The 13,304-nt window shown below is 35.7% G+C and overlaps 1 protein-coding gene across 1 annotated transcript; it reads left to right on the top strand.

The window, feature by feature from the left end:
• Positions 1–1,913: 1,913 nt before the first annotated feature.
• Positions 1,914–11,426, top strand: LOC311590771 (vomeronasal type-2 receptor 116-like; the record flags this gene model as incomplete). Its single annotated transcript, XM_084770032.1, has 4 exons — positions 1,914–2,654; positions 3,859–4,071; positions 8,550–8,673; positions 10,531–11,426. The coding sequence occupies 4 exons, from the start codon at positions 1,914–1,916 to the stop codon at positions 11,424–11,426; spliced, it is 1,974 nt and encodes a 657-aa protein (XP_084626158.1).
• Positions 11,427–13,304: the final 1,878 nt, after the last annotated feature.

Genomic DNA, 13,304 nt, shown 5'->3' with positions numbered 1-13,304 from the left:
GGTTCAAATGTGGCAAACCAGCCACTGGACAAAATGTCCTGTTTCTACCACAGAGTGAATTCTGCCTAAAAATAGGCAAGCTTAGATGCAGGCAGAGTTGACAGCCTAACTCTGCCAAGACAGGGTAAGCAAGTCCTCAATAGTTCCTGCCTCACAAATATGTCTGTCAGATATATTGAGCCAGAAGGCTGAAGATGGTGCTCCAACATTATTGAGAGTGTCTGGAGACTGTTCAGGCAATAAACTATGTCAGTCATTTTTTCATTTTGGAATCTGCTAAGTTGCACTTCTGGTTCACTCAGGTATTTAAGTTTTATTCCTTCTCAAATCTCTGATGAGGTTATAAACCAGAGTTTAGTCTTTCAGTTAAAGTTAGTAGATTAGAGGTTAAGATGTTTTAGATCAATACAGATATTTTAAATTAATAGAGATGAGATATGATACATATTGATCTTCATTCAGAAATTCAGACCCATCAAGATAGGAAAGATGTTTACATCAAGTTTGCCAAATACAAATAGCTAAATCATTATTAATGTAACACATGTATAACTTATGATTGTCTCATGGTCTTTCTTCTGTATATAGTTTATTTTATTCATGTGTAATAATATAAATGTATATGTTAAAAAGAAACATAATAAAAACAGTGACGGGAGAACCGTGTGTGTGTGTGTGTGTGTGTGTGTGTGTGTGTGTGTGTGAAGATGTTCTGCCTAACAAAACAAACTAAAAAACAAGGAACAATGTGAAGATGGATGTGTGAGAATATGTTAAATATATGTCCACTAATTATAATGAATTTTTAGTACAGGAGCCAAATGTTGCCCAGAAACACTCCTCTCCATTCATTCACTCAGAACCTCAGCCACTTCTGTTAATTTAATAAGAAATAACAAGAAAGTCAGGGACTCACGAATCATGTGTAATTTTAATATTCCTAAATAATTAAAAAATGAATACTTGATCAGTTTTGAAGTTTGATCAAAGCCTGTGGCCCTACCTTTACTTTCCGAGGAAGCACTAAACAACCACAGATGGAAAATGACTTCTGTAGAAAACGCTTATTTTGGTGAGATGAACTCACATGAACTTATATAACATTTCCAACATTCCAAATTCTTATGTCATCCTAACATCATTACACTGGATGTTTGTTTCAATCTTTAAGGATGGGAATAATTACATCAACCATAGCATAGCCATTGCATGTATTGCCAATGATCCTGCGTGAACCTTTGTCTATAATATATATTATACCTTTTACAGAAAAAAACCTGAAAACAAAAAGGTTGCTCTGGCCTTGGCTTTCTCAATGGATGAAATCAACAAAAACTCTCATCTTCTACCAAATTCATCATTAATATTTACATCTCCACTTTGTATAAGTGTGCCAGAGTTATACAATCTCATTCAATTTTCTGAACCAAATAAGGCTATTTTTCCTAACTATGTCTGTGGCCACATTTTCTTATGTAAAGTAGTGCTTACAGGACCAAACTGGGAAACATCTGTGATATTTCACACATTCTATTATATCTTAAAACATTATCAGGTGAGATTTTGTGGGATGAAAATTAGTGAAATTGTATATCCATTGGTGGCATTGACAAGGTGTTACGAAAGGTATAAAGAGGAGACTGGTTTTACTGGCCTTATATGGATCTATGTAGTTCAATGGTTTTATTCAAAGACTTGATGAGGATCTTACATTTATTTATATGAAATAGGAATAAGCTGAAAAGTGGCAGGTAACAGGATTTATAGAACTTTTACAGATAAGAATGTGTTTACAAGTTCTTAGGACTGCATACTAACCCATGATGCTCCCTGTGTCCTAGGTACTTCAGCTTACTTATGGCACTTTTCATCCTCTTCTGAATGACCATGTACAATTCCCCTGCTTGCATCAGATGGCCCATGAGGATAAATCTCTCGCCTTGGCCATGGTCTCCTTCTTAATTTACTTCAGCTGGAACTGGGTCGGTCTAGCCATCTCAGACAATGATCAGGGCATCCAATTTCTCTCATATTTGAGAAGAGAGATGGAAAAAAATACAATTTGCTTTGCGTTCACGAATGTAATCCCTGTCAATATACAGTTATACAAGTCAAGAGCTGAAGTGTATAACAACCAAATCATGACATCGTCTGCAAAGGTTGTTATCATTTATGGCAACTCAGACAGTACTCTAGCCTTGAGTTTTAAAATTTGGGAATTTGTAGGTATCCAGAGAATATGGATCACCACCTCACAATGGAATGTTATTCCAGGAAAGGGAGAGTCTACACTTGACTCCTTCCATGGGATTCTTGCTTTTGCACATGGCCGTGGTAAGATTTCTGGCTTTAAAAATTTTGTCCAGACATTTTACCCTCTCAAATACTCAGATAAATATCTGGCAAGCCAGGAGTGGATGAACTTTAACTGTGAAGCCTCAGCATCTAACTGTAAGACAATGAAGAACTGCACATCCAATGCCTCATCAGACTGGCTAATGGCACAGACTTTTGACATGGCCTTTAGTGACAGCAGTTATGACATATACAATGCTGTGTATGCTATGGCCCATTCCCTTCATGAGATGCTTCTTCAACAGGTAGAAAATCAGATGATTGACAATGGGAAAAAACACAATCATAAATGCTTGAAGGTAGTGTTTCTTCTTTTGGATGATAATCGTGTCATTACTATCATAGTTTGTAGGAATCTCTCAGCTGCCCAAACAGAGTTGGAGACACTATTTATTAGTGAAATCAGTGATTTTGTAACAGAGCACCTTAATATAATCACACATGTTCTAATATTGGAGACATAATTGGACGTTCCTCATTAACCCTCTACATGATGAGGAGATAAGTGTCTGTTCATTAACTGTAAAATTTGAGGTAATCAGTGCTAGGATGTGTTTCTCAAGTTTTATCAACTGACACTGTCCAAACTAATCTCTTGGAATCTTCATCACAGGCTAAGAGTAATTACACAGAAAATAGTGCTGTGAATCAGTTCAGTACACTAATGTATGTTCATGTACTTAAATGTATGGTTCTCACTGTACATTTGTATACATGCATGTGAGTGTGTGTGTGTACACATCGCATGTGTATGTGTGTGTGTGTGTTTCTGGTCAATTGACTCTGTCTGTCAGTTTGTAGAAATTACCATAAATTTTTCTGTATTTCAGTGTGACTCTGTTTTTGTCTTAATGTATTTTCTGAAAATATATGTCAGTGCATGTGTCTGTGTGTTCTGACTCTCTATTTTGTGTGTTTCTGTGTTTGGGATTGCACATATGTATATTTGTTTTGCTCTGCGTGTATGTGTTTGTGTGTGTGTGTGTGTCTGTCTGTCTGTCTATAGATGTTATGAGAATGAATCTCTCTTTGTGTCAATATGTCTCTGTGTGTGTGTTTGTATTTCATTATGTCTTCTTGAGTTTATATGTCTGTGCATGCATGTGTGTGCCTATATATGTGTTTTGTGCATTTCTGTACTTCTATGTCTCTGTCTGTATTTTCATACCTCTGTCTGGGCATGTATGTTGGTGTGTGTGTAAATAAATATGTTGATATATTATGTGTGCATCTCTGTATGGATGTGGGTCTCTCTGAATGTACATGTTTGTGTGTTGTATATCTATGTTTGATGTCTACATGTAAGTGTCTGCTTTTATTTGTTAGTTTCCTTTCAGTTAACTACAATTCAGCAAAGATTATGATAAGTTAATTTATCATTTCACTTTCATTGAGATTTCCCTCCAGATACCTTTGGGAAAAATGCATGTCAGATAAAATCATAATACATTTTCTCACATCAAGGAAAGGCATATCGATTATAGAATTCTTCCTGTCTTTCAGATGCACTCCTTTCTGAGAAAGAGCCATTTCACTAATACTGTTAGTGACATAGTGAATATGAGCCATCAAGAGTGTGATATTTTTCACATTAGGAATTCCCCACACAGTGTTGTGCTTAAGGTGAAGATAGGAAAGTATAGCCCCTATTTTCCATATGGACAACAGCTCCATTTCTCTGAAGACATGCTAGAGTGGGCCTCAGGATGTAGACAGGTAAGTTTGACATAACTGTACTTATTTGCATTTATGCTTTCTTGTAATGTAGTGAAATGAAATAAACCATTACATAAAGAACCTATTTCTAGACTCCCATATCATGTTTCTTATTTTCATTATTTTCATATGACACTTTTATTAATTCATTAAGGATTTTAAACCTGCAATGTATGCCATAATTTTTATTTTATCAGAACCTGTTTCGTTTTTAATATGAATATAAACTATGCTTAACAACTCAATGATATTATTTCCTATAAAATAAGCAATATTCTCGAGGTGCCATTCTAATAACTAAATAGTTATTTCCTCACTTATGGAGAACCTCTGGAATAGATGTTAAAGAGCCTCAGGCTGATTTAAGGATGGAGTAAATAAAAATACAAAGTCATTTAAAAACTATAAATAATTTTTATTATAAAAATTACTTTAAGCCATTTTACAAGGAGGCCCTGAATTGTCAACAACTCTAATAATTAATTACCATTTTGTTATAAATATTAGATATTCTGTGAATTATAACTGTGTATTTTCTTTCTTTCTATTTTCTTTTGTATGTGATGGGGCTTTTGTCTGCATGCATGCCCATGCAACACTGGTATATGGGATGCATAAGAATACCAGAGAGTGAAATGGATACCTGGGAACTGGAGAGAGAATAGTGGTACACAGTGTGGGCAAGAAATTAATTGATATGGAGACTTTGTCCATATTTCAAGCCATATTTTATCCCTCATAAAAGAAAATGTTCACAAAAGTATCCTTGCTTGGTCCATAAATTCTTGCATAGTTCATTCAAACTAATAAGGCTATGGCTAGTTTCCTTCTCTATATTGAGAGATACTGGTAGTAATACAAATTTGATTGTGAGAAAATTTGTAAACTAAATATAACCTCATGTCTCCAGGGTAGAATAGAGGTAAGAATTCTGATGTGGTTGGTATTAAGACATCCTATTTGTCCTATGAAACTACAAGTACAAAGCTCAGAAATTATTTAAGCTAGATCCTAAGTGATATATTCAGTTGATCACATGCTATGAAATTTAAAGTAACTATTCCTTCTCCGTGTGATAAGGGGAGTCAAGCCAAGTCAATTAACGTGTGAGCTAAAAGTGTAGCTACTCACTTACAAATCCATTCAATGACAGGAATAAAATCTTACCTGTGTTCTAACTATACCTTGCTACAACATTACAAAAACATCCACTTTAATAAGAATTGAGAATAAAAAACATAGAGCTAGCGCTCTGCTCCGGAGTATGCATAACAGGATACATGCAGCATCAAACAAACATAAAAATGATAATATCAAAGCAACATACCTCAAAGTGTTAGAGTCATAGACTTTAAGGTTCAGTGGCATACTAAACAAAGATTTCAAAGAATGATTATAAGAATTTTCCCTAAAAATTGAAGAAACACAAATTACTTCTGGAAGGATACAATAAGGTCAAAAGTACTTGCATACAATAAGGTAGTGAAAGAGTGTGAAACAGGAATCCTATAAGGGTACAAAATAACAAAAATATTCACACAAAAGTATGTAAAGGAAAAACAAAATAAGTGAAATTAAATTCCATGAGAAAAGTCTGACCAAAAGAATACTTCAAGATGAAAACATGATGGCCAAGCACAAAGCTATTTCGTAAGTTTTAGAAATTTTAATGTATGACAAAGATAAACCAATTTAGAAGACTTAAAAGCATGGGAAACCAAAGTGTTATGATTAAAAGATCATATTTACAAACCATGAGCATGAGAGGAGAAGGGCACACTCATGTCTTCAGCACAATTTCCAATAAAAAGTGGTTGTAAATTTCCAGGGAGATGTGTGGCAATCAAGATACAATAGGTATTCAAATACCAAATACTCAATATCAATAAAGAAACAGCCATTGACACATTTACCTTAAAAGTTGTTTTGTGGCAAATAAAATTGAAGGCTGCAGTGCAGAACACCATGGCTGTACAACAGTAGATTCTTCTATGGAAATTCTTAAAGAAGAAGAGTAACAGTGATGTATTCCAAGCATTTAGAAACATAACTGCCAACCACAATACTATACTCAGCAAGGTTATTATTCATAGTAGAAGGATAGAGAATAAAATTCAATAGCAGACACAATCACAAGAGTTCATAACCATTTAAGCAGCACTATGAAAGTCACTAAAGGAACCCCACATAAGTTGAACACAAGATGTCAAAGGAACTTATAGACAGTATGAAAATCCAGAGAAAAACAACTATTAGAAAAGTACCAATCATTGCAATAACAACAAATAAACAATATTTACCAAACAATTTTCAAAAATAAATTAATGCTCATAATAGCATTATCTAATAAAATACACAAAAAACAAAATTAGATTAATAAAACAATAACAATAAAAACAAAGCATCCTGTGTTACCTTCATGGAGAAAATGTTATTTATAAACCTGAACAGAATTCTTCTATAAGAATTGGGGAGAAATATTATAATGAAGTATAATTTTTTAAAATGTGAGAACTCACCTTTATGGATATTGTTTGGAATAATTCTTAACTAAAACCTACCAAGAGCACTCAACAAGACAACAGAATGATCAGTCTCTGCTCCTAAGCCTACTTAAACCAGTGGTATAAGCACGATTCAACAAATACAGGTCAACTAAATGAGATACATTGCATAAATACACTTTATGGCGGAAGAACATGATTATCCAAAAACAAACATAAATGCTTTTAAAGAAGTCCATTATCCATTCACTGTTTAAAAACAAAAATTGATGGAGTAGAAAGGACACATCATAACAGAATAGGATTTTCTATGGCAAACAGACTGATAGCATCATACAAGTTGAAGAGAAAAAAAATTAAAATCCATTAAAATAAGAAAGAAGCCAGATGTGTGTCTTTAATCCAAACTCTTTGCAGAGAGAGGCAGGAAATTCTCTATCCTTATGTGGCCAGCCTGGCCTATATAGCTAATCCAAGGCAGGCAGCGCAACATAGAGACCATGCCTTTAAAAATTGAACAGAAATTGGACAGCAAAAAACCTTGTCTCCACTCTTCTTTGAAATAGTAATGAAAATCCTACCTAAAGTGCCAAAATAAAAATGAAAATATATGTAAAATAAAGAAATGTTTCCTGTTCTACATAGGGAGTTGAGGTTCCCGATTGCTACATAGGGAGACCCTTTCTCTCAACCACAGGAAGAGTTGTAGTTAACTGTATATGGGAAAAATATGAGATTAGACTGTGCATGAATGACAGTGTGTGATTTTTGTTTGTTTGCTTGGTTTTTTTGTTTGTTTTTTGGAGAAAGGATTTATCTCTGTGTTAGCTCTGGCTGTCCTGGACTCACCTTATAGACCAGGTTGGCCTGGAACTCACAGTGACACACCTACCTCTGCCTCCCTAGTGCTGGGAATAAAGGCATGAGCCACCACACCTGGCAACAGTGTTGTTTTTACATAGACTTAATCCTGAATTAAGGGTTTGGAGTGAGCATGCAAAAATCAGCAAATTTCTGATGAAGCAAATACAGCCCCATCACTATGTTCAGTGAAATACAAAATTTTTCCTTTCATCTTAAGAAACCATTCAATTAACTTTACACAGACTACATTTTACTCAGGCTCTCCCAGTATTCACAGACTTTGTAAAGTCTTCTTATTTCAGGAAACAATTCAAATTCTAGCTTCCTACATATTAATTCAGCACTTTGTCACTACCAATACACCAGGATCTATCTTTTCAGCTATTTTTTCATTAAACTGCATTTGTCAAGATTTATTGGAGATGTTTGTTTTCTGAGGTTTAAGAAGATAGCTCACCTGTTTCAGATTTGTTTTACTTATAACTTGATAAACCATTGTTGTGATTAAAGATTGACTATAAGCAAAGTGATGAAAAAATTATTGATTTGGCTCATTGATTGCATCCAAGGGCAGGAAAGAATGGAGTTTGGGGACTGACACAAAAGCATAGACACTTGAAGGAACTTTGCTTACTGTCTTGCTCTGCTTGATTTGTCATACATAATTGCCTAGGGTCAGCATTTTCAATAGTAAACTAGGCATGCCTACAATGCATACCAATTAATAAAATGCCTCACAGATATGAAAAGCGGCTAGTCTGTTAGAAAAAATTCCTCAATTAAGGTTCTGCTAAACCTTTCTTTTTACTGTACTTTGTGTGAGCTCAATGAAAATTATTTAGAAAACCAGGTTGCAATTTATGCACTGTTTTCACAAATAAGCTAAAAATTTCTTTTCTTAAATTTCTAAGACTTGGTAAAAATCTCAACTTTTCATCTATTTACTTTAATAGATTCATATGTTTGGCATTATACAAACTGGTAAGTGACATTGGGACCTCAGTTTCTGTATGTAAAATAAACTTATTGATATTTTAACATGCTAATATAATATAGTTATGGTAGAAGTAGATAAAACTCCTGATATTAGCATGTATCTTATTTTCCCAGATGCTGCCCTCTGTGTGCAGTGCTGATTGTGGTCCAGGGTTCAGGAAATTCAGGCAGGAAGGAATGTCAGCCTGCTGTTTTATTTGTGTCCACTGCCCAGAAAATGAAATTTCTAATGGAACAAGTGAGTGTTTGCTGCTGTGGTAAAGCCTTCACATTGGTAATCCTCTCCACCAACAAAGCGATGATGAAGGACTCTAAAATGCAACTGCAAAAATAAAATATACAATTTTCTCTGTTAGTCTTTCTAGGAATACAAATATTAACAACATCATAACCAAAAAACCTTATGCCTAGACCTACATTTTGATTCATTGAAAATTTATGTCATATCACAATTTCTCAAAGAAATAATTTTCATAATCAAGCTGCAGTGTGAGCAATTCTATACAAGTTCTTTCCTACTCATTCATCTCTAATACTACATGTAAGGCATATTGCAGTCATTAAACTATCAAATATGCACTTATTCTTTTTGAACATATGTATGTTTATCTACATATGTCTATGCACACCATGTATGTACATAGCTGCATGTAGAACAGATGAGGCAAATGATCGATTGGACAGGGCAATGGAGGTGTGGAAACTAAATCTGTATCTTTAGGAGAATTAGTGTAGAGACAAAAAAAGTTACTAGTAAATTTATCAGAAATGGGAAATATGAGACAGAATTCATATAAAATCTAGAAGTCCATTTTCAAGTGTCTGATGCCATTTGTTTCTAGTAAAGTAGGGATAAGTGTTCACATATGATCTACAAAATCTAAGGGGTCTTATATAATATATTTTATATACAGCAACCATAATAATTTTATGAAATAGTAAATTAGGGTGGTTTTGTATTGAAAGCAATTATTCACAAATATTAAAGTTTTAATGCCACCTACAGAGCCCCTTTAGTCAAATGATTATATGTTTATGCTTGGCTAAATGAAAATAGCCAATGAACAGTTTTTCTCATATTTTGCTTCAATACTCTCTAATGAAATGAAAGTTCTGAAAATACAATTATGGACAGTTAGATGGTTCAACATTGAAAATTTCTGCTGCTTAGAATGATGACTGTAATTCATCTCCAGGGACCATAGTGTAAGTGGAGATCAAGATGAAAGGCTGTGTACTGCTCAGTCTGTATAGGTTACTACCGTCAGTGATATGGTTAAAGATTCTCATGATCAAGACTCAGGAATTCATTGTCTGTACAACTAGATGACAACATAAATAAGGAGATATTATTATTTTTACAATTTTGAAACATTAATATTGCATTTATATAAATTTTACTTCTCACACTCACATTCCTACTTCCCTCATATAAATCAAATCATTACCAAATTTATAAAGTCAACTGTTTCTTTTATATGGACACACCAATATAAACACACACATATGCACACACACAAAACATACACACACACACAGACACACACACACACAAACACACACACACACATCCCAACCCTGATGATTTCTTTACTGTTTCTTTTATATCGACATATTTCGTTGGTCAATTAAACAAGAAAAGCTATTATAGGTCTTGTCCAAATAGAATACAGTCTCCATCTCTCATAAAGACAGCATTAATTAAACAATCAATGAACTAGGGGGTAACAAATGTATGGGATTGGTGATTTTAAAACACACTCAGCCTCACTGTGCTTAATGATTTTAGATTTTATGAATTTACCAGTCTAAGTCACTTCATGATAGCCTTCAGATCAATGTAAGAAATCTGTGTTTTATGAACATATGATAAATCTTCTCATCAACACATTTAACAGACAAATGATGGTTTGGTTTTGTTCTCTGTAAATACAAAAAATTATTAAATATAAGCATTTATATACAGTAACATCCTTCAATTATGTAATGACCAAGAAACTGCAGGCAAATTCAAAGCTTCTACAACAAACTTGTGGAACTGTCTTGGCAATAAACTGCTGAAGCTGTACTAACAAATCTACCCTTTCTCAATCAGACATGGACCAGTGTGTGAAGTGCCCAGAGGACCAGTATGCCAACACAGAGCAGAATCACTGCATCCACAAAGCTGTGATGTTTTTGAGCTTTGAAGACCCCTTAGGGATGGTTCTGGCTGTAATGGCCTTGTGCTTCTCTGCCCTCACAGCTCTGGTTCTTGGGGTATTTTTGAAACACAATGACACAGCCATTGTGAAGGCCAATAACCGCTCTCTCAGCTACATCTTACTCATGTCACTCATGTTCTGTTTCCTCTGCTCCTTGCTCTTCATTGGCCTTCCAAACTCTGTCATCTGCATCCTGCAGCAAATCACATTTGGGATTGTATTCACTGTGGCTATTTCCAGTGTGTTGGCCAAAACAATCACAGTGGTTCTGGCTTTCAAAGTCACAGCTCCTGCACGAAGGATGAGGTATAGTCTGGTTTCAGGAACACTTAACTATATCATTCCTCTCTGTACACTCATCCAAATTATTCTCTGTTCAATTTGGCTAGGAGTTTCTCCTCCCTTTGTTGATATTGATGCAGACTCTGAGCATGGCCACATCATCATTGTCTGCCACAAAAGTTCTGTTATAGCATTTTACTGTGTCCTAGGATACTTAGGCTGCCTGGCCCTGGGAAGCTTCACTGTGGCTTTCTTGGCCAGGAACCTACCTGACACATTCAATGAGGCCAAGTTCCTGACATTCAGCATGCTGGTGTTTTGCACTGTGTGGATAAGTTTCCTCCCTGTCTACCACAGCACCAAGGGCAAGGTCATGGTGGCTGTGGAGATTTTTTCCATCTTGGCTTCCAGTGCAGGTGTGCTGGGATGCATCTTTGTTCCCAAGTGCTACATAATTTTTTTAAAACCAGACAAAAATTCCCTTCCAAAGATCAGGGAGAAATAATAATCCTAACCTCATATTTCATGAATACTTTGTGTTAAATTAATTTATTTACTCAATTTACATCCTGATTGTAGACCCCATCCTTTTTCTCCTTCAAGTCCCACCCTCCCTCCCTCCCTCCCTCTCTCCATCCCCTCTCCCCTATGCCTCAGATTAGTGGAGACCCCCTTCCTATACATGCCAGCTCTCCAAGTTGGATCAGAACATACCATGTCCTATTCACGTGGGGTCTAGAAAGATAGTCCCACAAGGAGGAAGTGATCAAAAATCTGGTATCACAATACATGTCAGCAACTCCCCTCATACTTCTTACTAGAGGACCCACATGAAGCCTGAGCTGCCCATCATCTACATATGTGTAGGGGCAATAGGTCCAGTAATGCATGGTTCTTGGTTGCTGCCTCAGTCTCAGCAAGCCCTTAAGGGCCTTGGTTAGCTGGAACTTTTGGTCTTTTTGTGGAGCTCGTGTCACCTCAAAGTCTCTTTCTCCTTCCTCCCCACTGTTCCACAAGCCTTCCTATTATCACTCAATGTTTGAATGCGAGTCTCAGCGTTTGTTTTAAACCTGTGTTTAGCAGAGCCTCTCAGAGGACAACACAGTTAGGCTTTTGTCTGAAGGAATAGCAGAGTATCATTAATAATCTCAGGGGTTGGCTCTGTCCATGGACTGTTTTTTGGTTTGTGCCAAGTAGTCTGACTGGTAAGTGAATTCTAACTGACAAATATAAAGTTGGTATATAACCGCCAAATATAGGGCTGCAGTGCAGATCTGTCTCTGCTTAGGATGATGCTCACTGCTTCCTCTAATGATGATGCATAGCAGTCTCATGGCTATTAGAGTCGTCTATGTTGTCCGTATAATCTTGCTCTGATCTTCTTATTTCACAATTTATAACAATAGGGGCATAGTGTACAGTGTAAATATTCTTTTGTTCTTTAGAATAAAAAAGGTTCAAAATAAAATCAAACTTCTTTTAATATCTGGGTGAATGACTTTGATGCCAGTGGAATGGTGATTTAAAAATTTAGGAAGTCTGTGGGAAAGTAAACTCATGTTTGTGCATGAAGGTAAAAGAATTTTCCTCCCTAAGGGGGATGGTAAGGGAATCTTGATGTAATCCAAGGAAGTAGATGATTTCAACTTGGAAGAGTGACGGTTTGATAAACGTAAAGAATACTAAAGAATAAGGTTTTGTGTCTTATCTTTAGTATCTCATATCATATCCTGCTTTTTAATAAGGCCTAATTAACTGCTCAACCCTGAAAATTATGTTATTAACCTTATGACAGAATAGCTCCAAAGCATAAGATGTCCTCTTCTGGCTTATATGTTTACCTGGACTCACCTGTGCACAAAACAAGACATGAACACACACACAGACACACACACACACACACAGACACACACACACATGCATTTACACACTGACATATATATATCTGTATATATATATATATATATATATATATATATATATATATATATATATGTATAATCTTTAAGAATATTATAGGAGAATATTTTAAACACTCTGCATAAGGATACTGCTTTTCAGGAAGATCAAAAATGGTTGTGCCAAACACTGCCTGATGGAGAATAGGGACCCTTCTTGGATCTACAGACCAGAAGACCTGAAGAGGTTTAAGTCAAATGGGACCACAGTGTCCGGACCACAGGTGGGTCCGACGTCATTTCGTCCAAGAGGCCAAGGGAGGACAGGTTTCCAGTCCCCAGAATTTGAACGTGTACCTACTCTGGTGATCTGCAGTCATGCTCTAAGCATGGACTTGGTATCTGAGACTGAAGGGTGGGTGTTGATGTGCTGACCTCCAGATCTGCTTTCCCAGGGAAATCTCTGGAAAACAGGTTCACCTGAC

The sequence above is a fragment of the Acomys minous genome (genome assembly GCF_964271855.1).
Source record: "Acomys minous genome assembly, chromosome: 20".
Classification (NCBI taxonomy): domain Eukaryota; kingdom Metazoa; phylum Chordata; class Mammalia; order Rodentia; family Muridae; genus Acomys; species Acomys minous.
Note: the sequence above shows the minus strand (reverse complement) of the source record. Positions and strands in the feature narration are given on the sequence as shown.